Here is a 26,553-nt window from a genome sequence, read left to right as displayed (position 1 = left end):
GGGCGGCTCCCGAGTCCGGCGCTTGGCCCGCCCCGGCTTCGACCCCAACCCCGGCCCAGGGGTCCCCGGCCGCGAGGGACCCTGTGCCCACCAACCTCGTTCGCCCGCCCGGGCCGAGCCCGGCAGGTAAGGGGTGTGGACGCGGGGGTCCTGGGCCGCTGCCCGCGGCGCCCGGGGAGGCGTCCGGGGCAGGAGGGGGGTTCTCCATGAGGTAGGAACCCCAGGGAACAGTGGGGTGTGGGGAGGACCCTGCCTGCGTAAGGATTTGGGGACCCCCGCAGGATGGGGATATAACAGGGTTCACTGAGAGGGGACCGAGCAGCGAGTCTGCAAACTCCACAGAAACGGGGCGGGGTGGGGGTGGCTCTCAGGACAGGAACAGTGCCGGGACTGACTTGCAGAGAGGGGAGTCGGAGCAGAGACCCGCACCACTGACCTCGAATAGGGGGGTTAGGGGCGCCCTGAAAGGGCAGGGCTCAGGGACCCGGTCTCCCAGCCCTCCTGGACTCAAAGAGGCCAGGACTTTGTCCTGGGGACAGGGCAGCAGGTGTGAGTCCCGGAGATGGGATTGGACGGGCAGTGGGGGGACCAAAAAACCAAAAACCAAACCCGTTGTCTTTGAGTCGATTCCGACTCTTAGCGACCCTTGCACCCACTGGCAGATTCGTGATGCGGGCAGTGGGGGGGAGCAACCAGCGCCTCCTGCACCCCCTCCACAACAGCCCATGGGGGGAAGGGAGAGGGGAGCCTGTCTGCCTGGTGCCCCCAGGCCCCGACATTGCTGGGAGGTCTCGGGGACCTCGCCCACCCTGTACAGGGACACATGGCCTCATGGCGGTGGCTGGGACCTACAATAGGCCCATATGTCCAGGGAAGGGTCTACCACAGTGCTGCTTTCCTGGGAATGAGGGGCTGGGCATTTCACCCAATAGAGGGAGCTGCCTCTGGCACCGAATAGCAGCAGGGAGGATGGGAAGAGTTCTTCGTCTGGCACAGAAAGAAACAGCTGTGAAACCTATAGGAGCATGTCCTATTGAGCAAATACTTCCATGTGAGATCCCATGACATCTGGCTATGAACCTTATCAAGTGTCACCCGCTTTCAGAGGTGGCATAGTTCCCTACCAGGGTCTGTTTCAGGTCAGCAGCTTCAACCCTTCATGTGTAACAAGGCGAGGGATCCTGGCTGGCTTTCTTCCTCCTCCAATGTCTTGTGGGGTGGGGAGAAGCCAGCTGCCCTGCTCCCACCCTTTCTTCCTGCCAGAGCCCTCTGGGGTTCCCCCTGCCCCTGCCAGGATCTCAGGATTCATGCAAAACTTCATGCCTTCTGGGATGGGCTGGAGAGGGGGCTCCACTCAGCCCCCGACTCCAAGTTTCAGGGAATGGAGGTCATGTGCCCCAGAAACTTTAGACAATTTTGGCAGTTCCAAACAAACAAACAAAACCCAAACAAGTTGCCTTCCAGTCAATTCAGACTCAAGGCAACTCCATGTGTGTCATAGTAGAACTGTGCTCCACAGGATTTTCAATGGCTGATTTTTTGGAAGTAGATTGCCAGGCCTTTCTTCCTCAGTGCCTCTGGGTAGATTCAAACCACCAATCTTTCAGTTAGTAGCCAAGCACTTAACCATTTGGGCCACCCAGGGACTCCTTTGGCAGCTCCAGGAACACTCAGAACCAAACACAGCCCCATCCACTTAACCTTTTGGAGAAACGTCTTGGTGAATCTGGGGGCTTTCACCCAGGAAAATACCCCCTTTATGGATAGCCAGACCTTGGCTGTGATTTCAGAGGGACTCCTGGGCCTCTGGGGACCCCTGAGGGTCTCAGGAACCCCAGCTTTAGGCCCAGGGTGCAGTGGGGAGGGGAAGGGACTCCCCTTGTCTCCAGGGCCCTCTGGTCCCTCCCAGCCTTTAGCTGCTATTTTTCCTGTGGGGCCTTGGACACGTCCTTCTGGGGCCCTGGTGCACCTCAGCCCTTTTGGGGCACCCACCACCCCTCATGGGTAGCACCAGGCTGCCTCCCTCTCCAGATGCCCCCATCCCCCATGGCAACACTAACTTAGTCCCTGCCCTCCCTGGCTCTGTGTCCTTGGGCAAGTTGCTGAACCTCTCTGAGCTTGTCTCCCTACTGTAAAAAGGGGACAGGAGTGTGGCTGCCTCACTGGGCTGCAGTAGGGATTAAAATGCGATAATTCTGCATATAGGAAGCGCTCGGTATGCATTTAGGTTGTGGTCACCCGTCTGCCCTCTCAGAAGCCACCTGCTGGCCATCCCCCTTCCCAATCCCTCCCTGTCCAAGGCACCTTAGGACATGGCCAGCAGATAGGGAGGAACATGGCAGACACGTGGCAGCGGCATTTGGCCCGTGCGTCTGCCAGCTGAGTCACCCCAAATTGCATCCTGCATCCTCATCGGTGCATTTCAGAAGGTCGTTTGCAGCGGCCCTCGGCCCCCCTTCTCCCTGGTCCTGTCTGCCAGGACATCCGCCTCTCCTGTCCGCACACCCCCAGCCCCAGGCGGGGACCTTCTGTGTCTTTGGGGGGGGACAGTGGGAGGGGTGCCTGGGGTTTTCTCGTCCCCCTGTGTGGGCAGGGGCTGGGGCAGATTTCCATTCCTGCCTGGTAGTTGGAACCTTTTGGGGGTTGGGCAGGGGCTGGGGTAGGAGGCCATGGGCGGTCAGTGTGGTAGGTGGGGGTTGGATAGGGGTCAGGGTGTAAGACGTATGAGGTCACTCAGCCACGGAAAGAATGTTTTGTGCTCCTAATATGCACCAGCACTAGCGTCTGGCGACACACAGTGAACAAGACAGACAGTCCAGAGGGGACGCTGGACGAGAGCACAGGCGGTCCTGCTATGTGGGTGGTGGCCCCAGTCAAGGCCACCCGTCACCCTGCTGGTCCGTGTACCTCCCCTGGTGCATCCTTCAATGACGGTTTCTGCGTCCATTGCCCCCAGGGTATGCTTTTAGGGTTTCAAGCGGTACCTTGGTCTGTGCTCACAGCCATCATATCTCGCCTGTCCCAGGATGCTGGCCAGGCCTTTTCCAAGAGAGCAACACTTAGCCCACTGCTTACCCCACCTGGCTTGTTAGGAGAATTCCAGAATTTTCCCTCTAAGGGGACAATGATACCTTTGGCAAGTCCCTTCACAGTGCTGGACCTCAGTTTCCCTGTCTGTAAAGCTGAGAGATCCTAGGACCCCCCACTTGGGGGTGTCGTGAAGATTATAGAGAAAATTTGTGTAAAGAACTAAGCCTCACACATAGTAAACCAAACCAATTGCCATTGAATTGACCCCGACTCATGGCAACCCCATGTGTGTCAGAGTAAAACTGGGCTCCATAGGTTTTCAATGGCTGATTTTTCAGTAGATCACCAGGCCTTTCTTCTAAGGCTCCTCTGGGTAGACTCAAACTTCTAACCTTTCGGTTAGCAGCCAAACACGTTAACTATTTACACCACCCAGGGACTGGCATGTAGTAGGTGCTCAGTAAACATCTGGGTGGCAGCTGGTGGTGTGTGAGAGTGGGAGATGGTGGGCTGGTGGGGGGGTGTTGAGTGTGGCGGGGGAGGGTCTGGCAAGTCAGGTTTCAAGGAGGTGGGACTTCAGGCATCGTTGGGAGGGTGCTCCAGGCAGCGGGAACAGCACGTGCAAAGTCCCTGAGGCAGATCTGAGCTTGTCAGTTCTGATCGCAAGGAGGCCAGCATGGTGGGGGCCGTGTGAGTCTGGGGAGAGTGAGAGGGTGAGGTGGGTGGAAGGCGGACTGCGGAGAGCCTCTTGGCCACTGTGAGGAGTTTGGCTTTTGCTTGAGGTGTTGGGGAGCCATAGGAAGGTTTTGAGCAGGGGAGGCTGACTTTCGTGCCTCTGGGATGGCAAACTCATGTGCTGAGTGCTCTGGGCATACTACACGGAAGTCTCTGTGTTTGAGCCCCACGGCTTCTGAGCCTTAGAAAGTTCTAGAGTTTCGGTGATGGTCTCTGCCCCTCTGGTCAGTTGGTGAGACCCTGGCTAGCCTCTGGGTGTAACATGTCTCTCTGTGACCCTGCAGGTCAGTGCAGGAGCCCAGCCGCTGCGCCATGCCGGGCCCCAGGCGGCCTGCAGCAAGCCCAACGCCTGCCCCCAGATAGTCATGAACAGCCATAGCCACAATGGCGGTTTGGGGCAGCTGCTGGGCAGCGGGCCAGGGGCCCTGGGCCGTGACCCCACAGACCCCGAGGCCGGCCGTGCCCCCCAGCCCCTGCACAGCCCAGGCCTGCAGGTGGTCGTGGCCAAGAGTGAGCCAGCCCAGCCCTCGCCCAGCAGCCCCCGGGGACAGCCCCAAGATGAAGACAAGGAGGAAGACAAGGATGAGGAGGATGAGGCAGGCAGGCGGGGGCGCTCAGGGAAGCCCCTGAACGCAGGCCACCGTCTGGGCCACCGGCGGGCTCTCTTTGAGAAGCGGAAGCGGCTCAGTGACTACGCACTCATCTTTGGCATGTTTGGCATCGTCGTCATGGTGACCGAGACAGAGCTGTCCTGGGGGGTCTACACCAAGGTAGGCACAGCCCTAGGCACCTCCCCATGTCCCAGTGTGCCCCAAGGATGCCCTGTAGGCCTGCCTGACTCCCCTGCAGCCACTTGGACTCAGGGTTGGGGTCCCAGGTGGCCCAGTAGAGAGGCAAGTGGCGGGCCGTGGGGCCGTGGATGGGGGTCCTGAGCAGCCGCCATGCCACCTCCTGGGCCAGCAGGGAGGCTATGACAGAGAGGGAGGCCCCAGCCATTCCCTCTGCCCTGCAGGAGGGGCTGCCCCCAGGAGAGGCTTCCCAGGGTAGGTGCAGGACAGGGGCCCCCTGGAAGGCAGGGGGCAGGGGAAGGGCTTCTGTGCCCTTCCAAGAGCATTCAGGCCTGGGGTTGGAGCCAGGAGGATACTGGTCACCCAGGGTGTGTGAGGATGGAGAGATCAGGGCCAAGTCAGCCTTATAAAATTGTGGCACGCTGGATCTTCATGAGGCACTATGAAGTGCTGGGGCCTCAGGCGGCCAGGTCATATAAACTGTTAAGTGCCAGGGCTACATAAGGCTAGGCCTTGTAAACTGTGAAGTGCCACAGAGCTGCAGGAGTCAAGGCCGTATAAACTGTGAAGTGCTGAACCCACAGAAGCTAGGCTGTGTAAACTGTGGAGTACTGGTCCTGCAGGAGGCCAGGCTATAGAAACTGTGAAGTGCTAAGTTCACAACAGGCCAGGCCTTACAAACTGTGAAGTGCCAGGGCCGCAGGAGGCCAGGCCTTACTGTGAAGTGCGGTCCACCTTGCCATCCACCCAGCCCCATGGAGTAAGGACTCAGTATTGCTTCTGAGCTCCCTCCACGTGCCGGCCCTGGCGAAGCTCTTTCTACACAGCAGCCCTGGAATGCAGGAACTAGCACTCCCTCCCAGCCCCCCTCACTTGGCAGGGGAGGAAGTCGGGGCTCAGTGTTGGGGGCACCCCTAGCAAGGAGGGGGCTCTGTGACCCCAGCTTGTTTGGGTGACTTAGTGCCCCTTCCCTGACAGCCAACAGGGAGCCTGGGTGGACAGGGGGCAGAGGGCCACCCACCCCATCCAGCGTCTGTCCATCTGTCCATCTGCTCTCTCTGCCCAGGAGTCCCTGTACTCATTTGCACTGAAATGCCTCATCAGCTTCTCCACCGTCATCCTACTGGGCCTTGTCGTCCTGTACCACGCCCGTGAAATCCAGGTCAGTACCGCGGGGTGGGATCCAGTGCCCCCAGACCCCTGGGCCCAGCCTCCAAAACAAAACAACCGGTTGGCCCTTTATACAAAACAAAACAAAAAAAACTCGTGAAGACACACTTTGGGTCCCTTTAAATTTCCTTGGGGAATCCCTGGGTGGCACAAATGGTTAAGCGCTCGACTACTAGCCAAAAGGTTGACGGTTTGAACCCACTCAGAGGAGCCTCAGAAGAAAGACCTGGTGATCTGCTTCTGAAAACCGTGTGGAGCACACAGTTCTACTCTGCACACGTGGGGTTGCCATGAGTTGGAACTGACTCAACAGCAACTAAGAACAACAACAAGTTTCCTTGGGATGCGTGTTCGTGTTTTAATTTTCATTGATTATTTAAAGAAGAGAACAGGTGATGGGAGAACCCCAAGCTTGGGCTGGCTCACCTGGCCAGCATCAGAGTTTGCTTAGTTCTGACTACACCCAGGCCCCTTAGGGGAACACAGAGCAGTTGTTTTCAAAACCCCAGGGTCTTCCGAGGCTTTGCAGCCGTGCAAACCAGTGTTCGTAGCAGCCAGCTTCCTTTTCATGTTTGATCAGACCCCGTGGTTTGAAGGGTTTAGGGCACACCAGGAAGTTTGTCCTGCTGTTTTCGGGGTTAATGAAAGTCAGGTCAGGCTGCAGGGAGATGTCAGCTCAGGTTGTTGCCCACCATGAACAAGCCGTCACCTAGTGCCAGCTCAGTGTTGGGGAGGCCACGGGGTGTCAGAGCTGGCTCCTGACCTCTGGCCTCTGGCCCCTAACCTTGAGGAACAGCAGTCTGGTGGGAGACAGGATGTAGAAGAGTCGTGCTGGGGGTTGTACCCTGTGCAGGTGTCTGCAGGGCCATTGGGGGCCTGACATGCAGGAGGGGACCATGGGTTTGGGTGGAAGGGAGCAGTGACCATGAGCTAGAAGGAATGGTCACTATTTTGAAGGGGGTGGCTGCTGTGGAAAATAGCCTGGTCGTTCCTCAGCCGATAAAGCACAGAGTTACCATGTGATCCAACAATTCCACTCCTGTGTATCGACCCAAAAAAGCTAAGAACATAAGTCCACGTTGAAACTTGTACACACATGTTCATAGCAGCACTGTTCACGATAGTCAAAAGGTAGAAACAACCCAAGTATCGATTAATGGATGAATGGATAAACACAATGTGGTCCATCCACACAATGGAATATTATTACTCAGATGTGTAATACCTTGTGAAAAACCAAAAACCCAGTTGCCATTGAGTCAATCCCAAGTGTTTCTTGGGTTCCTTGGCTGCTTTTATGTGCATTTCACATGCTCTACCAGTCCCAGGGTGGCCTAAATGGTTATGTGCTCGACTACTAACCAAAAGTTTGGAGGTTTGAATCTACCCCGAGGTGCCTCGAAAGAAAGGCCTGGCGATCTGCTTCTGAAAACCCTATGAGCAGTTCTACTCTGTGCACATGGGGTTGCTATGAACTGGAATTGACTCAATGGTAACTGGAGTTTTTGGTAGTCACATAGAGTTTTCTTCCCTCTGTGTGTGACTCTGTTTCTGCCTCTGTTCTCCCTGTTTATAAGACACCACTCCGAAGGGATTCGGACCCACCGTACTCGGTATGGAGCCCTGGTGGTGCAGTGGTTAAGAGCTAAGCTGCTAGCCAAAAGGTCGGCAGTTCGAATCTACCATCTGCTCCTTGGAAACCCTATGGGACAGTCCTACTGTGTCCTATAGGGTCACTATGAGTTGGAATCAACTCGATGGCAACAGGTTTTGGTTTTTCAGATACTTGGTATGACCTTGTTAAATTAACTGCTAACAGCTTTGGACAAAGATGTTATTTCCAAACAAGGTCACATTCACAGGTATGGGAGTTAGGACTTCACCATATGTTTTGGGGTACACGATTCAATCCATAACAAGCCGCAAAAAGAAATGAAGCACTGATACATGCTACAGTATAGATGAACCTGGAAAACATGCTCAGTGAGAGAAGCCAGACACAAAAGGCCACATATGTGTGATTCTATTAAATGAAATTCCCAGAACAGGCAAATCTATAAAGACAGAAAGTAGATTAGTGGTTGCCTAGGGCTTGGGGTGCTCAGCTGATAACCGAAAGGCTGGCAGTTCAAATCCACCAGTGGCTCCGTGGGAGAAAAGACCTGGTGATCTGCTTCCATAAAGATTACAGCCTAGGAAACCCTATGGGGCAGTTCTGCTCTGTCATATTGGGTTGCTATGAGTCAGATTCGACCGGACGGCACCTACCAACAACAGGGCTCGGGGAAGGGGAAAATGGGGGTGACTTCTAATGGGTACAGCGTTTCCGTTTGGGGTGATGAGAATGTTCTGGAACTAGATAGAGGTGGTGATTGCACAATATTGTGAATGGACTAAATGCCACTGAATTGTTCACTTTAAATGGGTAAACCGTATGGTAAGTGAATTATATCTCAATAAACCTATTTAAAAAAAACACCAGTCCTTCTGAGGACCTGGAAAGCCCCCTCTCGGGCAGACGCATGAGCCCCTCAGCCTTTCTGAGCATCAGGACCCTGAACTAGAGTAAGCAAGTAAGGCACTTACTGCAGGCACAAAATATCTGGGGGCGCCAAGAACTCAGTCATCAGGATAAATACTATTTAAACGTGATATTTTAACAAATTGAAACAAATGCCAAAAAATCCACAGTGAGCCAAAATATCAACATTTTACATAAAGACAGCTTCAAAGTCTTGATTCTTCCTTTTGCCTTAGTCTCTAACATGTCTGAGTTAGGCACTGTTACTGATAAATATGATTTCTCCTGATACCTCACTTGCTTTTTTTTTTTGTCCCAGCCCCAGACACCTCTGGGGCACCCCTGTCAAGACCCAAGGGGAGTAGGGGCCCCCCGTCAGGCTGCCCATCTTCAGACCACGCAGATGCGTGGGCAGAACTTGCCTGTATAATGAGCGGCTGTCAAGACGTTTTTTTTTTTCCACTCTCCGTTTCCCCCTCCCCCATCCCACGGTAACCACTAATCTTTTGTAGTCACGACATTTTAAGGAAGTGGTTTTTTCCCCGTTTTCTTACTTTAGAATTCCTTTATGATTAATCGTTTAAACATGATGCATGAAAATGAAAAAATTGACAAATGTGCCCTAGTCCCTAGGTGGTACAAACAGTTAAGCACTTGACTACTAGCTGAAAGGTTGGCTGTTCGAACCCGCCAAGAGGTCCCTCGAAAGAAAAGCCTGGAGATCTGCTTCCGAAAGGTAACAGGTTGGAAAATCGTACAGAGCAAGTCTACTCTGCACACATGGGATTGCCAGGAGTCGGCGTTGACTCGATGGCAACTAACAACAACAGCAACATCATCATACACACATTCAGGCAGAATGGAAAAGTCCGGTGAAAGCAGTAAATATTCCCCAAGTTCCGCACCAAGAAGCAAGAATCACTTTGGGGAGGGGACATCGTCTCAGGCATCTTTCAGTGTGGATATTTCAGAGATCCCACCCAGTTTACCCTGCCCAGTCGCTTTTTTTTAAAACTATGGTAAAATTCACATAACAAAATTAACCATTTTGAAGTGTACATACAGTTCAGTGGCGTTTAGTATATTCACAGTGTTGTGCAACCACCACCACTATCTAGTTCCAGAACATTCTCATCACCTCAAAAGGAAACCCCGTACCCATTACCAGTCACTCGTCATTTCCCCTCTTCTCAAGCCATTGTTAGCTGCAGTGGAGTTGGCCCCTGGCTCGTGGGGACCCCATGCACAACAGAACAAAACGCTGCCAAGTCCTGCACCATCCCCACGATCAGTTACGGACCAGACTGCTGTGACCCATAGGGTTTTTAGTGGCAGAGTTTCAGAAATCGATCACCAGGCCTTTCTTCCTTATCTGTCTTAGTCTGGAAGCTCTGCTGAAACCTGTTCAGCGTCATAACAACACACACTGACAGATGGGTAGTCGCTGTGCATACGGTGCATTGGCTGGGAATCAAACCCTGGTCTCCGGCATGGAAAGTGAGAATTCTACCTCTACGCCACCACTGGTCCTCTTCCCAAGCCCTAGGCAACCACTAATCTACTTTCTATCTCTATGCATTTGCCTCTTCTAGATATTTCATATAAGTGGTATCAGACAATTTTTGTCTTTTTGTGTCTGGTTTCTTTCACTGAGCATAATGTTTTCAAGGTTCATCCGTGTTGTAGCATGATAAGGACTTCATTTCTCTTTATGGATGAATAATATTCCAGTGTGTGGATGGACCATATTGTGTTTATCCATTCATCTACTGATGGATACTTGGTTGTTTCCACCTTTTGGCTAGTGTGAATGGTGCTCCTGTAAACATGTATACAAGTCTTTGTGTGGATACATGTTTTCATTTCTCTTGGGCATAAACCCAGGAGGAGAATTGCTGGGTCACATGGTGACTCTATGTTTAACCATTTGAGGACATGCTACCTAGTGCTTTTAAGTTTGAATTGTGGCTGATGCTGAGAACTAGGGAATTTCCCAAAGGAGACCCGGTTTCTGATTTCTCTTACAAAAGTCAGCCTTTCAAATTATCTTGTGTTATCAGGTGTCTTGGTTCTCTGGTGCTGCTACAACAGAAATACCACAAGTGGGTGGCATTAACAAATAGAAATTTATTTTCTCACAGTTCAGGAATCGAGAAGTCTGAATTCAAGGCACCAGCTGTAGGGGAAGGCTTTCTCTATTGGGTCTGGGGAAAGGTCGTCTCTTTTCAGCTTCTCTTCCTGGATTCCTTGGCAATCTCCATATGGCGTTTATCTTTCCCTCATTTGTGCTTCCTTGTCTCTGTGCCTAATCTGCTCCTTTTATATCTCAGAAGGGTTAGGTTTAGGACATACCTTACCCTGATATGTCTTAATTAACATAACAAAGAAAACCGTATTCCAAATGGGATTACAATTACATTCACAGGTATTGTTGGTTTTGTTAGTTTGCTGTTGAATGGATTCCAAAGCATGGCGACCCCATGTGTGCAGAGTAGAACTGCTCCATAGGGTTTTCAAGGCTGTGACCTTTCAGAAGCAGATCGCCAGGCCTGTCTTTTGAGGCATCTCTGGGTAGGTTCGAATCCCCAACCTTTTAGTTAGCACCCAAGTGCTTAACTGCTTGCATCATCCAGGGACTCCCCACACGTATAGGGGTTAGGATTTACAACACCTATTTTGGAGGGACACAATTCAACCCATTACAGGGGGGCTTGAGGCTATTGTGAATAGTGCTGCACTGAACATGCATAAACATGTTTCTGTGTGAATACGTTTTCATTTTTCTTGGGCACATACCCAGGAGCAGAATTACTGGGTCACACGGTGCCTCTATGTTTAGTGGTTTGAGGACAATCCACCCAATGCTTTTAAGTTCAAATTGTGGCCAATGTTGAGAACTAGGGAGTGTCACATATGAGAATTCTCTTGAAAAAGCTGGGCTGGGAGGGATTTGCGCTTGGGGGAAGCAGGGCCGAGACCCACCTGCCACCTGCCCGGCCCCCACAGCTGTTCATGGTGGACAACGGGGCGGACGACTGGCGCATTGCGATGACATGCGAACGGGTGCTGCTTATCTCTCTGGAGCTGGTGGTGTGTGCCGTGCACCCGGTGCCCGGCCACTACCGCTTCACGTGGACGGCACGGCTGGCCTTCACGTACGCGCCGTCGGAGGCTGAGGCAGACGTGGATGTGCTGCTGTCCATCCCCATGTTCCTGCGCCTCTACCTGCTGGGCCGTGTCATGCTGCTGCACAGCAAGATCTTCACAGATGCCTCAAGCCGCAGCATCGGCGCGCTCAACAAGGTCACCTTCAACACACGCTTTGTCATGAAAACACTCATGACCATCTGCCCCGGCACTGTGCTGCTTGTCTTCAGCATCTCATCCTGGGTCGTTGCCGCCTGGACCGTGCGCATCTGCGAGAGGTGTGCCACCGCCGCTCCGGCTCCCTGGCCCTGGGCCCTGGGGATCTCATATGCAACTATGACCTCAGGGTCCCAGGGCTGCCCCAGCCATCGTCCATCTCCCTAACCCAGGACCCCTGTGACCCTGTGTCCAGCCCATGACCTTGAGGACATGAAGCTTCCTGGCTACTACATTGTCTCCCTGGCCTGGGGCCCCAGAGACCCATGTGCAGCCCATGACCTCAGGGACCCTGGGCTGGGGCTCCATGTCCGGGGCTCCATCTCCCTGACCTTAGGACCTTCTGGGACCTCCTTAACCTGCCCATGACCTTGGGAACCCTGGGGCCATCACTTCCATGTCCCTGACCCCAATGACCTGTGTGACTCTGGGACTTCCTGGCCATCACCCTAGGACTCCAGTGACCCTCGTGTCCACCTGTGACCTCAGGGAATCTAGGGCCATCACTTCTGCCTTCCTGACGGCAAGAACCATGTGACCCCCTGCCCAGCTCATAACCTCAGGGACCCTGGGGTAACCGCAACCATTGCTTTTATCTCCCTGACCCACAACCCTCTGTGACCCCCTCCCCTGCCCAGCCCATGACTTTGGAGACCTGGGGCTCCCAACCATTGCTTCCATGTCACTGACCCCAAGACCCTCTGTGACTCCCCCACCCAGTTCATGACCTTGGTAACCCTGTGCTGGGGCTCCCCTGGCCATCACTTCCATGTCTCTGATCCCATGACCCCTGTGACCCCTCTGCCTAGCCCATGACCTTGGGGACCCTGGGGCCATCACTTCCATTCCCCTGGGCCTTCAGCCCTATGTCCCTGGCCACCCCCACCCCTGGCCTGTGTCCTGTGGCCTACCACCCTCTGGGACCCCAGTCCTTCCTCCCCCACCCCCTGGGTCTCATGCCTCTACTTCTCTGGCCCCTCCACTCTGTGGGTCAACCCCTGACCCCTGACCTCTGGCCTGGGCAGTGGCAGGAACTGGGACGTGCCCTCCCCGCCCCCACGTGTAACCTGCTCTCCTTCTCCCCTGCCCGCCGCGGACATAGGGAAAACATGTGAGTCCCATCTCAGCCACGTGCAGAGTTGCCACCACCGCCCACCTGCCTGCCAGGAATTTAAGATTAGCTGCCACAGAGGGGGACAGGGACAGGAGCAGAGCTGGGCCAGGAGCTACCTGAGGCTAGGGGCTGAGGGGGACCCCCAGCATGCTGGGCCCAGGTCTGGGGTCTTGGCCTGGATGGTGGGAGGCAGGCCGCCCCGGGTGCTATGTATCCTGCTAAGCTTCAAAGGGAGACAGGGCCGGAGGAGGACAGAGTCGGCCTTTCCGGAAGGGCTTAGGGCTTTGTTGGGGCAGCTGACTCCAGGGTCCAGGGTCTTCTCCTGCAAATGAAAAGGGTCGAGGGTGAATAAGACTGGCCCTGTCTTCAGGACATCTTGGAGTTGGTTCTGAGCAGACCCAGCTTACAGATGAGGAAACTGAGGCTCAGAGAGAAGCAAGGTGCCTTCCCTGAGAGCTTTTTCCAGAGACCCCTAAGAGCTTCAGGAGAGGCCGGGGCCCAGCTGGCCTCACAGGGTGCAGGAGCAGCTTGTGGAGAGAGGGTCTCACTCGGCGAGGGCCTGAGGCAGGTGGTGTTGGGACTGAGGTTCCTGGGGGTCCCTGGACTGGCCCTGCCCCAGCACCCCTTCAGCCCCTCCTGAAATCTCCCCTACCACCTGATGTTGGGCTCACAGGCAGAGGACCTGGCTCCTCCCGGGATCAAGGCTTAGGGTCTGGGAGTCACCACCCTCCTGCCAGGACAGGTCGGGTTTGGGGTCATACTTGTAAGGCATCACTGTGGTTCCAGGCCAGGCCATTGCGGTGGTGGGCATAAGCAGGGATGGCGGGCAGCCAATCCTAAATTCTGAGCCCTGTAATGCATTAAGCCCCACCTGCCTCGCTCCACCCCTGCAGTTCTTGTCCCATGCCACCCCTGCCTCCTGCATGCCCCCCTCCTGCCCCTAGGCACCACCCACCAGAGCTCCAGCCCACCTTGGATGCCTTGGTGTGAAACAGCGTTCAGCCCCTGGCCCCCACTCGGCGACCGGCCTAGAAGCCCAGGCTGGGGTGCTGGTAATGGCATTTGACTCCCCCAGAGGTGGGGATTCCCTCAAATAGCAGACCTGCTGAGGGGGCTTCCACCCGCACTGGGGCCGGCAGTCTCTGTCCCATCTTGAGCCCTGGCTCCAGCCTGGCCCCAGGGGCCATAGGTGTAGCTATCACCTGTTGGCACAACCCTCCCCCACTCCCACTCCCACTCCCCCTGCCTCTTTTGTGTCCCCCACCACTGATCTCTGACCCTGACTCCCCAAAGGTGGTCTCTGCTGGCCAAGGGGTCACCCACTCCCTGACCTCCCCCAGCCAGATTCGCCAGCCTCCCCGGACGGCTCCGAGGGGCCTTTGCGGAATGGGGGCCAGGCTGGAGCAGCTCCTCCAGCCACTCCCAGACCCGATTCAGACTAGGCGGGTCCCAACAGGCCAGTCCAGGTCCCTCTGTGGTCGGGAAAAAGTCAATTCCCCTCAAGGCTTTGGGGCCTTCCTACCTCAATCCCAGAAATGAAGCCCCGGTTCTTTCCTGGTGCCAGGGGAACTGCCCCCCCCATCCAACCCTCAGGCCAGGGTTGGGGCACTGGGAGTGTGGCGCATCCTGGCTTCCCTCCTTCCCCAAGTCCTGGACGTGATCCTCCAGCCTCTGCCTCCCCATGTCCTCCTCTGTCCTCTGGGCCTCCCTGGCTAGGGAAGTACTTCCTGGTGTCTGACCAGAATCATCCTCACCTTCACGCCTTACTCCCTGCTGCTTCTGGCGCCTCTGGCCACCCATGTCCCCATCTGTCTGTGTGTGTCTGTGCAGGAAGGATCATAGGTACCTGCACCCAGACCCCTCTCTGCCCCATAATCTGGGCCCTGGGGAGGGCAGATAATCCTGGGCAGCAGCTTGGGGGTCAGACAGAGGGAGAGGGTGGGAGGGATGTTAGAGGAGGAGGGTGTGGGTGCCCCAGGACTGTGGGGCTGCCCTAGACAAGGCTGTCTTGGGACCAGCCACCCCACCCTGCAGTGCCCTTCCTCACCTTGACCCCCAGACTGGTCCCTCCCCACAGTCATAGCCCCTACCGTGTGAGGCAGACTTGGGGTCTCTACTGTCCTGGCCCCAGCCCTGGGGGTCGTGATGAAGATAGGGCCCAGTGTGGACTGACTGCACTCTCCTTATCTCCCCCAGGTACCACGACAAGCAGGAGGTCACCAGCAACTTCCTAGGCGCCATGTGGCTCATCTCCATCACCTTCCTCTCCATCGGCTATGGTGACATGGTGCCCCACACCTACTGCGGGAAGGGCGTCTGCCTGCTCACTGGCATCATGGTGAGGGCGCTCGGGGACGCTAGGTGTGGCCGGGATTATGGGAACTCGGTGGAGGGGAGCCACCAACGCAGTGGGTGTGGAGGGGTCTCAGTCTTCTAGAGCTGCTGTAACAGAAACACCATGAGTGGGCGGCTGTAACAAACAGACGTTTATTTTCTCACAGTTTAGGAAGCTAGAAATCCCAATTCAGGGCACCGGCTCTGGGGAAAAGCTCTCTCTGTCGGCTCTGGGGGAGGATCCTTGTCTCAGCTTCTGTGACCCCAGTGTTCCTTGGTTTCTTAGCAATCTCCACATGGCACCTATCTTTCCTGCATTTGTTCTCACCTGCTTCCACGTCTATATAGTTGTTGTTAGTTGCCATTGACTCAGTGCTGACTCATGGCAACTCCATGTGGCACAAACAGTTAAATGCGCAACTACTAGCCGGAAGGTTGGTGGTTCAAAGTTCACCCAGAGACACCTCAGAAGACAGGCCTGGCAGTCTGCTTCCAAAGGCAACAGCAGTGAGTTAGGTTTTTGGTTTAATTTTCATGGGAGCAGATCACCAGGGCTTTTCTCCCTCAGAGCTATTGGGTGGGTTTGAACCACCAACGTTTTGTACACGTCTGTGAAATCAAGTTGGTTGACTGTGGCATTTAGATCTTCCTTGTCTTTATTGAGCTTCTTTCTGGATGTTCTGGCCTTCACCGAAAGTGGTGTGTTGAAGTCTCCTACTATTATTGTGGAGCTGTCTGTCTCTCTTTTCACTGCTGTTATAGATTGTCTTCTGTATTTTGGAGCCCTGGGTACGTAAATATTTATTATGGTTATGTCTTCCTGGTGTACTGACCTTTTAATCATTATATAGTGTCCTTCCTTATCCTTTGAACCACCAGCCTTTTGGTCAGCAACCAAGCACTTAACCATTGCACACCAGAGCTCCTTATCCACAGGTATAAACCTGTTGCTATTGAGTTGATTCTGACTCATAGCGACCCTGTAGGACAGAGTAGAACTGCCTCACATGGTTTCCAAGGCTATAATCTTTATGGAAGCAGACTGCCACATCTTTCTTCCATGGAGTGACTGGTGGATTTGAACCACTGACCTTTCGATTAGCAGCTCTGTGCTTAACCACTGTACCACCAGGGCTCCTTTTCCACAGGTAATTATAGGGGTTAGCATTCACAACACATATTTTTGGGGGACACAATTTAATACATAACAGACACCAGGTGCAGGGTGGAATCAGGGCAGGCTTCCTGGAGGAGGGGATGTCCTACCTTCGGCCTGGGAGGACCTCAGGTCAGGGCAGGACATTGATGTGCACCCACCCTCTGCATGCAGGGGGCCGGCTGCACGGCGCTCGTGGTGGCCGTGGTGGCCCGGAAGCTGGAGCTCACCAAGGCCGAGAAACATGTCCACAACTTCATGATGGACACACAGCTCAACAAGCGGGTAAGGACCCTATCTCCTCACCTGCAGGGGTGAACCCTGCTGCCTTCCTCTGCACACGCTGGGCATGCCTGTGTGGTGCACGGAGAGACTCAGAGATGGCCAGGCGCCCTCCAGTGGCCCAGGAATGCTGAAGTGTGGCCACATAGCAAGGGGCATAGACTCTAGGGCCACTGCCTCAGTTTCCCCATGTACAAAACGAGGGTGACAGCAGTGTGTGCAGATTCACAGAATTCTTGTGTGTGAGGTGTGGAGGGGGCAAGCTGACTGCTCTGTGCCTCAGTTTACCCATGTACAAAGTGATGGTGATAGCAATGTGTGCAGATTCATAGAATTCATGTGTGTGTGGCATGGAGGAGGCCTGGCCCATGGTGAGCAGACATAAGTGTGTTAGGAACACACCCACCACAAGGGTGTAGACGTTCAAACACATCCCAGCCTGCACAGTCTTGGAGCTTTCCAGGAGTTTCCAGAGCTTTCTGGAAATTTCTGGTGCTGTCTGGAGTTTCATGTATATATTAGTTTACTTGAGCTGCTGTAACAAATTATCACACATACTGGGTGGCTTAAAACAACAGAAATTTCTTCTCTCATAGTTCTGGAGGCTGGGAATTGAAAATCAAGATGTGATGGATTGAATACTGAACACTGGTGGCACAGTGGTTAAGCGATCGGCTGCTAACCGAAAGGTTGGCAGTTTGAACTCACCAGCCACTCCACGGGAGAAAGATATGGCAGTCTGCTTCCGTAAAGATTACAGCCTTGGAAACCCTACGGAGCAGTTTTACTCCATCCTTTGCTATGAGTCGGAATCGACCAGATGGCAGTAGGGTATGGATTGAATTGTGTCCCCTAACAAGATATGAAGTTCTAAACCCTGGTCCCTGTGAACGTGACCTTGTTTGGAAATAGAGTCTTTGAAGATGTTATCAGTTAGGTTAACATGAGGTCATACTGGAGGAGAGGGGCTCCTAATCCCATCTGAGTGGGTCCTTATAAAAGAGAAGAGACACAGCGAGACAGAGGGAAACCCCTCTATGTGAAGTTTGAGTTATGCTGCAGCTACAAGCCAAGGAATGCCTGGAGTACCAGAAGCTGGGAGAGACAAGAAAGGATCTTCCCTTAGATCCTTCAGAGCATGGCTCTGCTGACAGCCTGAATTTGGACTTCTGGTCTCCAGAACCATGAGAGAATAAATTTCTGTTCTTATAAGCCACCCAGCTTGTGATACTTCTTTACAACAGCCCCTGGAAACTCATACACAAGGTATCAGAAATGTTGGTTCCTTCTGGAGGCTCTGAGGGAGAATCCATTCCATGCCTCTCTCCTTGATTCTGGTGGCTCCCTTGCTGTCACTTAGTTTGTGGCAGCATCACTCCAATCTCTGCCTCCATCATCACATGGCTGTCTTATAAGCACATCAGTCATTGGACTTAGAACCAAAAAAACAAAACAAAACCCATTTCTGTTGAGTGGATTCCGACTCATGGTGACCCCATGTGTTATAGAGTAGAACTGCTCCATAGGTTTTCTGGGCTGTGATCTTTACAGAAGCAGATTGCCAAGTCTTTCTTCCAAAGTGCCACTGGGTGCATTCGAAGTGCCAACTTTTAGGTAAGTAGTCAAGCACAAACCATTTTTGCCACTCAGGGACCTTGGACCCACCCTAATCCACTATAGCCTCATCTTAACTAATTACGTCTACAAAGACCCTGCTTCCAACTAAGGTCACATTCTAAGATTCTGGGTGGACATGAATTTTTGGGGAACACTAACCCAGTACAACGCTTATCCTGGAAAACTTTTCTTTTCCGGTCTCAGGTGAAAAACGCCGCTGCTAACGTTCTCAGGGAGACATGGCTCATCTACAAACACACCAGGCTGATGAAGAAGCCAGATCATGCCCGGGTTCGGAAACACCAGCGTAAGTTCCTCCAAGCCATCCATCAGTAAGTTTTGCCCCTTCCCACTCACGTTTCTGTGCCCACCCAGAACGGAGGCAGCCTTGGCCCCTGGGAGGAGGCCTTGGGCCAGGCCAGGCAACTCACTGTGGCCCTGTCATGGCCCCCCTAGGCTAGGTGGTCAGTTGGTTGGGACCTGTAGCTTCTGTGCTGGGTAGAATGATGGGGCCAGGGGTCAGGCCGGCCAGGTTTCTGGTCAGAGGGAGGCCTAGAATAATTGCTTCAAATAAGTCATGGAAGTCACCCAATCTAAGGGACCAAACCTATTGTCATCAAAGTTGATTCCGACTCATAGTGATCCTGTAGTGACAGGAAGCATATTTTATCCTCTGGAGTAACCATAATGGTTTTTACCTCTTAGACTATGAAGTAACTTCCCCTTTTTGCTTTGGTTGTCAGGGAGCTAGAGTTAAATTTGTGACCTGATCCATGTCACCATGTGGGGTAATTAGAAATTACTAATTTCCTCTGTTGTCCCTTTGTCCTGAGTATCATGTAATCAAGTGGGTCTCCTCTTTGATTGTTCATTAGGGTAACTTGGGGAGTTTTTTAAAATCCTACTCTCTGGGCCACACCCAACACCAGTTATAGTAGATGCTGGGATGCAAGCAGGACCCTATGTAAGTGGTGGAGGTGGGAGGCTGGGTTGGAAGAGAGCAGCTGGGACAGAGGCTTAGGGTCCCTGGCCCTTGGGGCATCAGAGGGTAAAGCAGCCTGACCACAGGGGAGAATGGGCCATGGGGAAAGGACACTCAGCTAGCTGCATTTTTTTTTAATCCTGTTTAATCATCTTTGTCTTTAAGAAATCAGCTTTATCAAGGTATAATTGACATGCAGTAAACTGCACATATGATACATTGTAACATATGATTACACCTGTAAAACTATCACCACAGTTAAGATAATAAATAGATCCATCACCCCTTACCATCTTTGTCTTTTAAATGGAGCGTTTAGTCCATTTACATTTATTGTATTTGCTGTTATAATTGGATTTATTTCTAATGATAATAATACCTACTTCATAGGACTGTGGGGAGGTTTAAACATGATAATGTAGAATATGCCTCACATGGTCCCCAGCACATAACAATTGCTTGGTAAAACAGCACCCCAAACCCCTACTCCCTGCCTTTGTTTCTACAATCCCCGAAAAAGCAAGGAGAGACTGGCATCCCACTTATCTGACTTCTTTGTGCCCAGGTATCAGTCCTACTTCACCAGACCCCAAGGCAGTAACATGTCTCCTCTCTAGAAGTAGGATGTGTTTCCAATAGGATTGGGGTAACTAGGTGCCTCACCTATACCTGCTGCATAGTATTGTCTGAAAATAAGAATGGGCCTTGGTTTCCCCCTTGATATGCTCATTCGGTCATTTTCACAAGCATTGCCTATACTGGCCAGTATGCCAGTCATGGGAGACACAGACATTTCCTGCCCTGAACCTCACCCCAAGAGATGTTTCTGGAAGGTTCTCTGAGGGAGGTGGGAGGGTGGGAATTGAGGAGATGAGGTGAATCTGGGGAGAGTCTCCTGCTCTGGGTTACCTGTATCCCTTTGACCTGGGGCAGAGACTGTCTCACTCATCTTTAGGTCCCTTTGCTGCCCCCCCCCCAAAGTAACCCCATAAGAACAGCTGACAAAATGAAGCAAATTTTATGCAGGGCCTGAGGGGTAGATAGTATTTGTGTTGAAAACTGACAGATGCAAAGGCATACCAAGTAGTCTGGGTCATGATCAGGGCAAAGGCAGGAAGGTGGTAATCGGCATAGTGCCAGGGAGCCATGGTAGGTTCTTGAGTTGGAGAGTCTCCATGATGGGAACACTGTATAAACAGCCAATGAAGAAGCGGTCCCCAAGAGGGTGGATCGAGGGGCACAGCATGGGTTTGGGGGTCGAGAGGGTAGATTGAGGGGTACAGCATGGGTTTGGGATTTCCAGACAAGCCAAGAAGAATTTCCCCAGGGAAGGACATATCAGGGCTCCTAGCAGGCCTCCTCACCCCTCCAGGGCACCCCCAGCCCTCAGCCCCCAACCCTTCCTCCTGCCCAGCTCTGAACCATGGGGCTGGGGGTGTCTGTGTATTGCTGTGTCTCTCCAGACTGGGGATCCCCATGGGGCTAGGCCGAGTGCTGGATCATCTCAGGGGTGGGCACCTAGGGGCCATTCTGGGTGCCTGTCACACATGGTAGCACAGGGGTTGAGCTTGGATGGGTGAGGGTTGGGACATGTGGGATGAGTCCTGCTTGAAATGGTCCCCCAGGCCACTTTAGCTACAGAAGAGATGGCAGGAGGGGCAGGACACATCACCTTCCCCCATGGGCAGCTGTCCAGGGCCGAGGCCAGAGTGGCAGGTGCAGGTTCAAATCCTGCCACTGCCTTCACACCTCTGAGCTTCGGTTTCCCCCTCAGTAAGCAGCAGGGGCGGAGTTTTCTGGACTAAATTTTCCCACCTTGAGGACCAGGTGTCCATCACCCCGTGGGAGCTCACGAGGTTCCAGCTCCCCCATCTTGTCCCATCTGGGGACACAGAGCTGAGGGCAGCTGCAGTTGTCCCAGTCAGGACTGGGGTGGGGGACATGATAGCTAAAGGGAGGGCACAGAGGACCGCTGTGTCCCCAAGGGACTGGCACCCTCAAAGGCCAGGCCCCTCTCCAGAGCAGGGTGGCACCCTCACACCATCCAGGGCCCAGCCCTGCTCTCGGGGCTCAGGCGGGAGGTGGGCAGGGGTCTGGCATGTGCTGCTGGCTGCACTGAGATTAAAATTGACTTGTGGTTTCTCTGCTCTGCCGGGACCTGTCAGGGCTCAGAAGTAAGTGTCCTCCAGGGGCTCAGGCAGGGAGCTGGGGGTGCATGGTGATCAGGGGGCACATCGGGCAGTTCGGGGGCGCCCCCTGGCCTCCAGAGCAAGCAGGCTCATGCCCACCCTGGAGGTCAGCATGAGCTCCCCCTTGTGTCTGGGGATCCAAGTTCCTGTGTTGGGCTGGGCCTGAGGGTCTTGTAGTGGCCCCCAGGCCCGGCTGCCCACAGCGTGCCTTACTGGGTGGAGGGAAAGGGCCACAGGGGGCCCGGTCCCTGACTCCACCTCATCCCTCCCTGCATGTTCCACAAAGTGACCCCGGGTGGGTGCATGAAGGACCCCCATCCCCCAGCTGTGGGTTCCCTCTGACCCCACCCACCCACGTGTTCCCAGGCTGCGGAGTGTGAAGATGGAGCAGCGGAAGCTGAATGACCAGGCCAACACGCTCACTGACCTGGCCAAGGTGAGCCGGCAGGCAGGTGAAGCAGGTGCCTCAGGGGCCAGTAGGTGATGAGGGAGGGGCAATGCTGGCACCCACAGAGCAGGCAGGTGACACAGGTGGGGATGGGCCACCCAGGAACACAGACTCTCTCTGCAGGGGTCCCCTGTGACTCCAGCGACTCCAGAAATCTACCTGTGTGTATTATTTTTTTTTTAACATTAGCAGCTGCTTTTTCAAAAAGTTAAACCTCAGAGAGGGCCTAACAGAGCCGTCGGATGCTGGATGCCGCCCCAGGCCTCCAGAAGTCACCCTCGGGCCCTCAGGGCTGTGTCACATGTCACAGGCTGGGCTGAGGGTCAGCAGCCTGTGAGGGGCTCGCAGGGTACCTCAGCGAGTGCCCACCCGAGTTGGGGTCAGCTGGGAAGTAGGAGGGGGGGTCACGGCCAGGCAAAGGCATGGCACCTGCCCCAGCGGCAGGGGAAGGAGCTGTGTGGAGTGGGGTGTCTAGTCCCTGTCCAAGTTCCCTCCCACCCAGTGGGGTGTTGAGAGGGTGATTTCCTGGGTCCATGAGGTGTCAGGATAGGGCGAGGTTTCCTGAACCCCTTTTTCAAGGTGACTGTTGAGGGGTTTACCCTAATCTGAGCCCTGCCCACCCCTTCAGCCTACAGGGCTGGATCAGTTGGCCGGAGACCTGGAGTGTCATTCTTCTGCCACCTGGTGGCAGTGAATGGCATCTCCAAGGGCTCCTCCCTGGTCCGGGTCTCTCCCTCTGCCTCCCCACCCCCCCCAACAGGCCCCTATTTGTTGGGTCATGGGGACAGTGGAGGTGGTGGGGACATCCCAACCACAGCCGCAGGAGTGATTGTGGTGATGGTGGTGGTTGATGGGGCTGGGCCAAGCCCCTGGTCTGTGCTTGGGTCTGGGCCTCAGGGCTGCCACCTCCCCAGTCAGACTCCCTGTCCCCGCCTCAGCCAAATGTAGGATAGGGGGACAACTCACAACTGATCCAGGGTCCCCTGACCTCCTCCTACTCAACCATGTCCCCGAGCCCCTGCCATCCCCCGCTATTCCCCTCCTGGAGCCAGATCAGCCCAGAACCTACCCCAGGGGCCGGAGGTGAAGACATCGCCCCACCAGGACCAGCCCCTTGGCCAGGACCCCTCATCTGGGACTCTCCTCCCAGGATCTGGGTGTCACCTACAGGACCATGACCCCCTTCCCAGGATGTGGGAGCTCCCTGCTGCAGGCTGGGGACTTTCCATTTAGAGGTGCGGTAGGGAGACCCCTCTCAATGTGTGGGGACCCCCCCATCCCGGATCTGGTGAACCCTTGACTAGGGTACACCGTGTGACCAGTTCATCCCCCCAGGAGACTCTGGCCACGTCCACCCCCCAGACCCCTTTTGGCCTCCCCCAGACCTGCTGGCCCTGACCCTGGCATTCAAGGCCCCTTTCTCCCCTTGCCCTTTCTCCCGCCATTCCCTGGACTTCAGACCTGCAGGGTTAGGTTTAGGGTTTCCCAATAAGGGCTAGGGTTAGGGTTTGGGCTTGGAGTAGAGTTAGCTCAGTTAGTGTTAGAGCTAGGGCTAGAGTTAGGGTTAGGGCTAGGGTTAGTCCAGCCTCACAGTCACCCTTAGGACCCCCCAACCCAACCAAGGCTCTCCACCCATCTCTGTGTCTGTCTCCCTCACTCTCCATCTCCCGTCCACCTCTTGCAGACCCAAAGTGTCATGTATGACCTAGTGGCCGAGCTGCATGCCCAGCATGAGGACCTGGAGACCCGCCTGGCCGCTTTGGAGAGCCGCCTGGACGCGCTGGCCGCCTCCCTGCAGGCCCTGCCTGACCTTGTCGCCCAAGCCATACACCCGCCGCCGCCGCCCCTGCCACCCCGGCCTGGCCCTGGGCCCCCAGCCCCGGCTGCCTGGAGTCCCTCGAGCTGGTGGCCACCTGCGACCTCCTCGGACTGCGGGTGACGGACCTGCCCGCCACCAGACCCCAAATCTTGGCCATCGTGTGGCCGCTGCCTCCACACTGCCCAGGGGCCCTGTCCAGCGGCACCTCCAGGAGAGCAAGAAGCCGCACCTGAGTCAGGCTGTGTGGCCTGGGGTCCCTCGCACCCCCAGGCCCACCCACTTCCACCCTGCTGGGACAGGGGGGAGGCTGGGAGCTTTCCCGGTCCCCTGGCCCCCAGTGGGCAAGAAGCAGTTGGGGTGGGTCCTTGCCAATTCTGAATAAACCAGGACCCCAAGTTGCTGCCTATTGTATGTGGTGGAGTGGGGGGAGCGCAATTACCCCCCAGGAGGTGGACGTCCTGACCCAGAGGCCCAGAACAGCCGTGGGAGTCCAGGGAGTCCCCTAAGCCTGTCCCCATCACCATCCCAGCCCTGGCGGCCCCAGGCCCAGGCTCAGCTGGGGACAGCTCCCTGAGGATGGGTGTGCCAGCCGGGCTCCCAGGAGGTGCCCGATAATCGAAACACCCCTCCTTCTCTCCCTTTGCCCTGCTGTCATTGATGGAGCCCCCACTGGTGACTCAGGGTCCAGTGGGGAAGGTGAGGGGACATTTGGCCCTTCTCTGGACACATATTGAGTGCCTGCTATATACAGGGAACAGGATGTAAAGGACCACATGGTCTTCACCAGAACTTGCCCAGGTTGGGATAGGGAAGCTGAGGCACAGGGCCCTGAAGCTGCCTGCCCGGGGCCACCCAGTGGAGAGTGTTGGAACCAGGGTTCAAACTGACGGACCACGAATCAAAGTCAAGAATATAGACTCGTTGGTGGGCACCCCATGGAGGGGTTTGTGAGCAGAGGGATGTGGGGGGATCCTGGGATTAGAGATACCCTCTGGGGCAGGCAAGCAGGAGGGCTCCTGACATACGTGGAATCAGAAAGGTCCCTCCAGACCTTGGATGTGGGGTGCTGGGGCCAGGCTGAGGTGGGAGTAAGGCAGGGGGAAAGGCGAATGTGGGGAAAAGGCTGGGGCTAAGGGGACCAGGCTGAGGTAGGGGGCAGGGCAGGGAGGTGAAGGCTGAGGCAGGGTGGGGGCATGGCGGAGGGGAAGGCCAAGGTGGGGGCTGAGATGGGGACCAAGGTGGGAGTGGGGCCAGGCCAAGGGGTGAGAGGGGGCACAGACCAGGTGAAGGGGGGCAGGTGGGGCCAGGCTGGGGGCAGGGGCAGACCAGGGCAGGGAAGGGCAGGCTGAGGTGGGAGGCACAAGCGAGGGGCAGCCCTAGGCAGGGAACAGGCAGATTGAGGTGGAGGCCAAGGCCAAGGAGGGAGGGACCTCACGGGAGTGCGCCAGGCAGAGGAGGGAGGGAGGCAGGCCCAGAGGGGGCAGGCCCAGCAGTGGCTAACGCTGGGTCCTGGGTGGGGAGGGCAGGTGGGGGGGGTGCTCCAGAAAGGCGAATCTGGGTCCAGCTGGGGAGCTCAGGCCTGGCAGCCCCCAATAAGGTCATTGACCATCTGGCTCAAGGAGATACAGCAGCCAGGCGGCACCAGGCACCAAGAAGCAGCTCGAGAAGGGTCTGGGAGGTGACTGATGCAGGCCAGACCTGGCTTCAAGTCCTGGCTCTGCCACTGGGGAGGTGCTACTGGGCAAAGGCTGCCCCTCTTGAGGCCTCAGTTTCCTCATCTGTAAGGTCGGAGATGACAATACATTAAACTAGGAAACTCTAAAAAGGGTCAGGCACACAGTTGGTGCTCAATAGATGCTCCCTCCCTCCTGATCACTTAACATGGGGGGAGGGGGGCATTAAGTAGTTGACAAGCCTCATCCAGAGCTTTATACCAGCCCCACTGAATCCTAGCTGCAACGCTCCCCACTGGGTGGCCCTGGGCAGGCAGCGTCACCTCCCTGTGCCTCAGTTTCCTCATCCTAACCTGGTAGGGTTCTGGTGAAAAGTCTGTGTGGTCATTTACATCCTGTTCCCTGTATACAGCAGGCACTCATTATGTGCCCAGTGAATGACTGTCTGGCTGGGGAAACTGAGGTCCGGAGAAGGAAGGGGGCTGCCCTACAGGGTGGGAGGGCACCCTTCAGCCCAGAGCTGGGCTGGCTCCTGGACCTAGGGTTGGGGTAGGGGGGGTGGGGCGCGCGCCCACCCTTGAGGACAGCCCAGTCTGACGGAGGAGGCCCAGTAAGCACATAACAACGGGGAAAAAAACAGTCGTAAAGAAATAAACAAGGCCACCGAGGGACTGGGGGGCTCAGGAGGGAGCGCTTGGGTGGAGGCGAGAGAGTGGATCAGGGGAAGGGCGTTCCGGGCAGCAGAACAGCCAGTGCAAAGGCCAAGAGGCACGACCCGAGCGGAACTCAAGGGAGGCGGCTGGGGTGGTAAAATGGGTGAGGGACGCGCACGACCACAAGATGGAGCCCCGTGGCCGCCGCCCACGCCGCGCCGCCACATCCGTCCCTGCCTGCCTCTGACTCAACAGTGCCGACCCTGCACAAACAGGTCCCGCCCCACTAGGGGATTGCAAAGTCAACAAGGCGGGCGCGCGGCCCGGGCGCGTCACGGGGCGGGAGCGGGGACCAGGAAGTCGGCGGAGGGCCCTGGGCGCCTGCACTTGTGTGCCGAGGCCGGAGGAAACTGGAGGCACCGTGGCCGCGAGAAGGATCCCCGAGCCCGGCGGTTTGCAGACGCGCCCAGCGGTGCGCCGCCAAGCTTCTTGCCTGGCAGTGCCACCCTCAGGGCGCACCTTCCTAGCTGCATCCCCGGCCTGGCCCCCTTCCGGTTCACCGTCCCTGCTGTGCGCGCCGCCCGCGCCATGCACCCCTGGGGCGTGCGCAGCTTCGCGCTGGAGCTGGCCCGGGGCCCAGGAGGCGCGTACCGTGGCGGGGAGCGGCTGTGTGGCCGGG

At 55.5% G+C, this 26,553-nt stretch overlaps 1 protein-coding gene across 1 annotated transcript; it reads left to right on the top strand.

Annotated features, from left to right (window-relative positions):
- Positions 1-4,055: 4,055 nt before the first annotated feature.
- KCNN1 (potassium calcium-activated channel subfamily N member 1) lies at positions 4,056-23,706 on the top strand. Its single transcript, XM_004384394.1, has 9 exons — positions 4,056-4,535; positions 5,620-5,715; positions 11,251-11,669; positions 14,918-15,059; positions 16,386-16,496; positions 18,315-18,442; positions 21,258-21,266; positions 21,648-21,717; positions 23,414-23,706. Exons 1-9 carry the CDS (start codon positions 4,131-4,133, stop codon positions 23,666-23,668), a joined length of 1,635 nt encoding a protein of 544 aa, XP_004384451.1. The 5' UTR covers positions 4,056-4,130; the 3' UTR covers positions 23,669-23,706.
- Positions 23,707-26,553: the final 2,847 nt, after the last annotated feature.

The sequence above is a fragment of the Trichechus manatus genome, unplaced genomic scaffold, assembly GCF_000243295.1.
Source record: "Trichechus manatus latirostris isolate Lorelei unplaced genomic scaffold, TriManLat1.0 scaffold00122, whole genome shotgun sequence".
NCBI classification, from domain to species: Eukaryota; Metazoa; Chordata; class Mammalia; order Sirenia; family Trichechidae; genus Trichechus; species Trichechus manatus.
This window is presented reverse-complemented; position numbering and strand designations above follow the sequence as displayed.

Bases quoted from the DNA above. Each gene is read 5' to 3' on its own strand.
- KCNN1 (XM_004384394.1), top strand. From the start codon at position 4,131: ATGAACAGCCATAGCCACAATGGCGGTTTGGGGCAGCTGCTGGGCAGC. The intron at 4,536-5,619 runs GTAGGCACAGCC...CTCTCTGCCCAG, and splicing joins CCTGGGGGGTCTACACCAAG to GAGTCCCTGTACTCATTTGC. The intron at 11,670-14,917 runs GTGTGCCACCGC...TATCTCCCCCAG, and splicing joins ACCGTGCGCATCTGCGAGAG to GTACCACGACAAGCAGGAGG.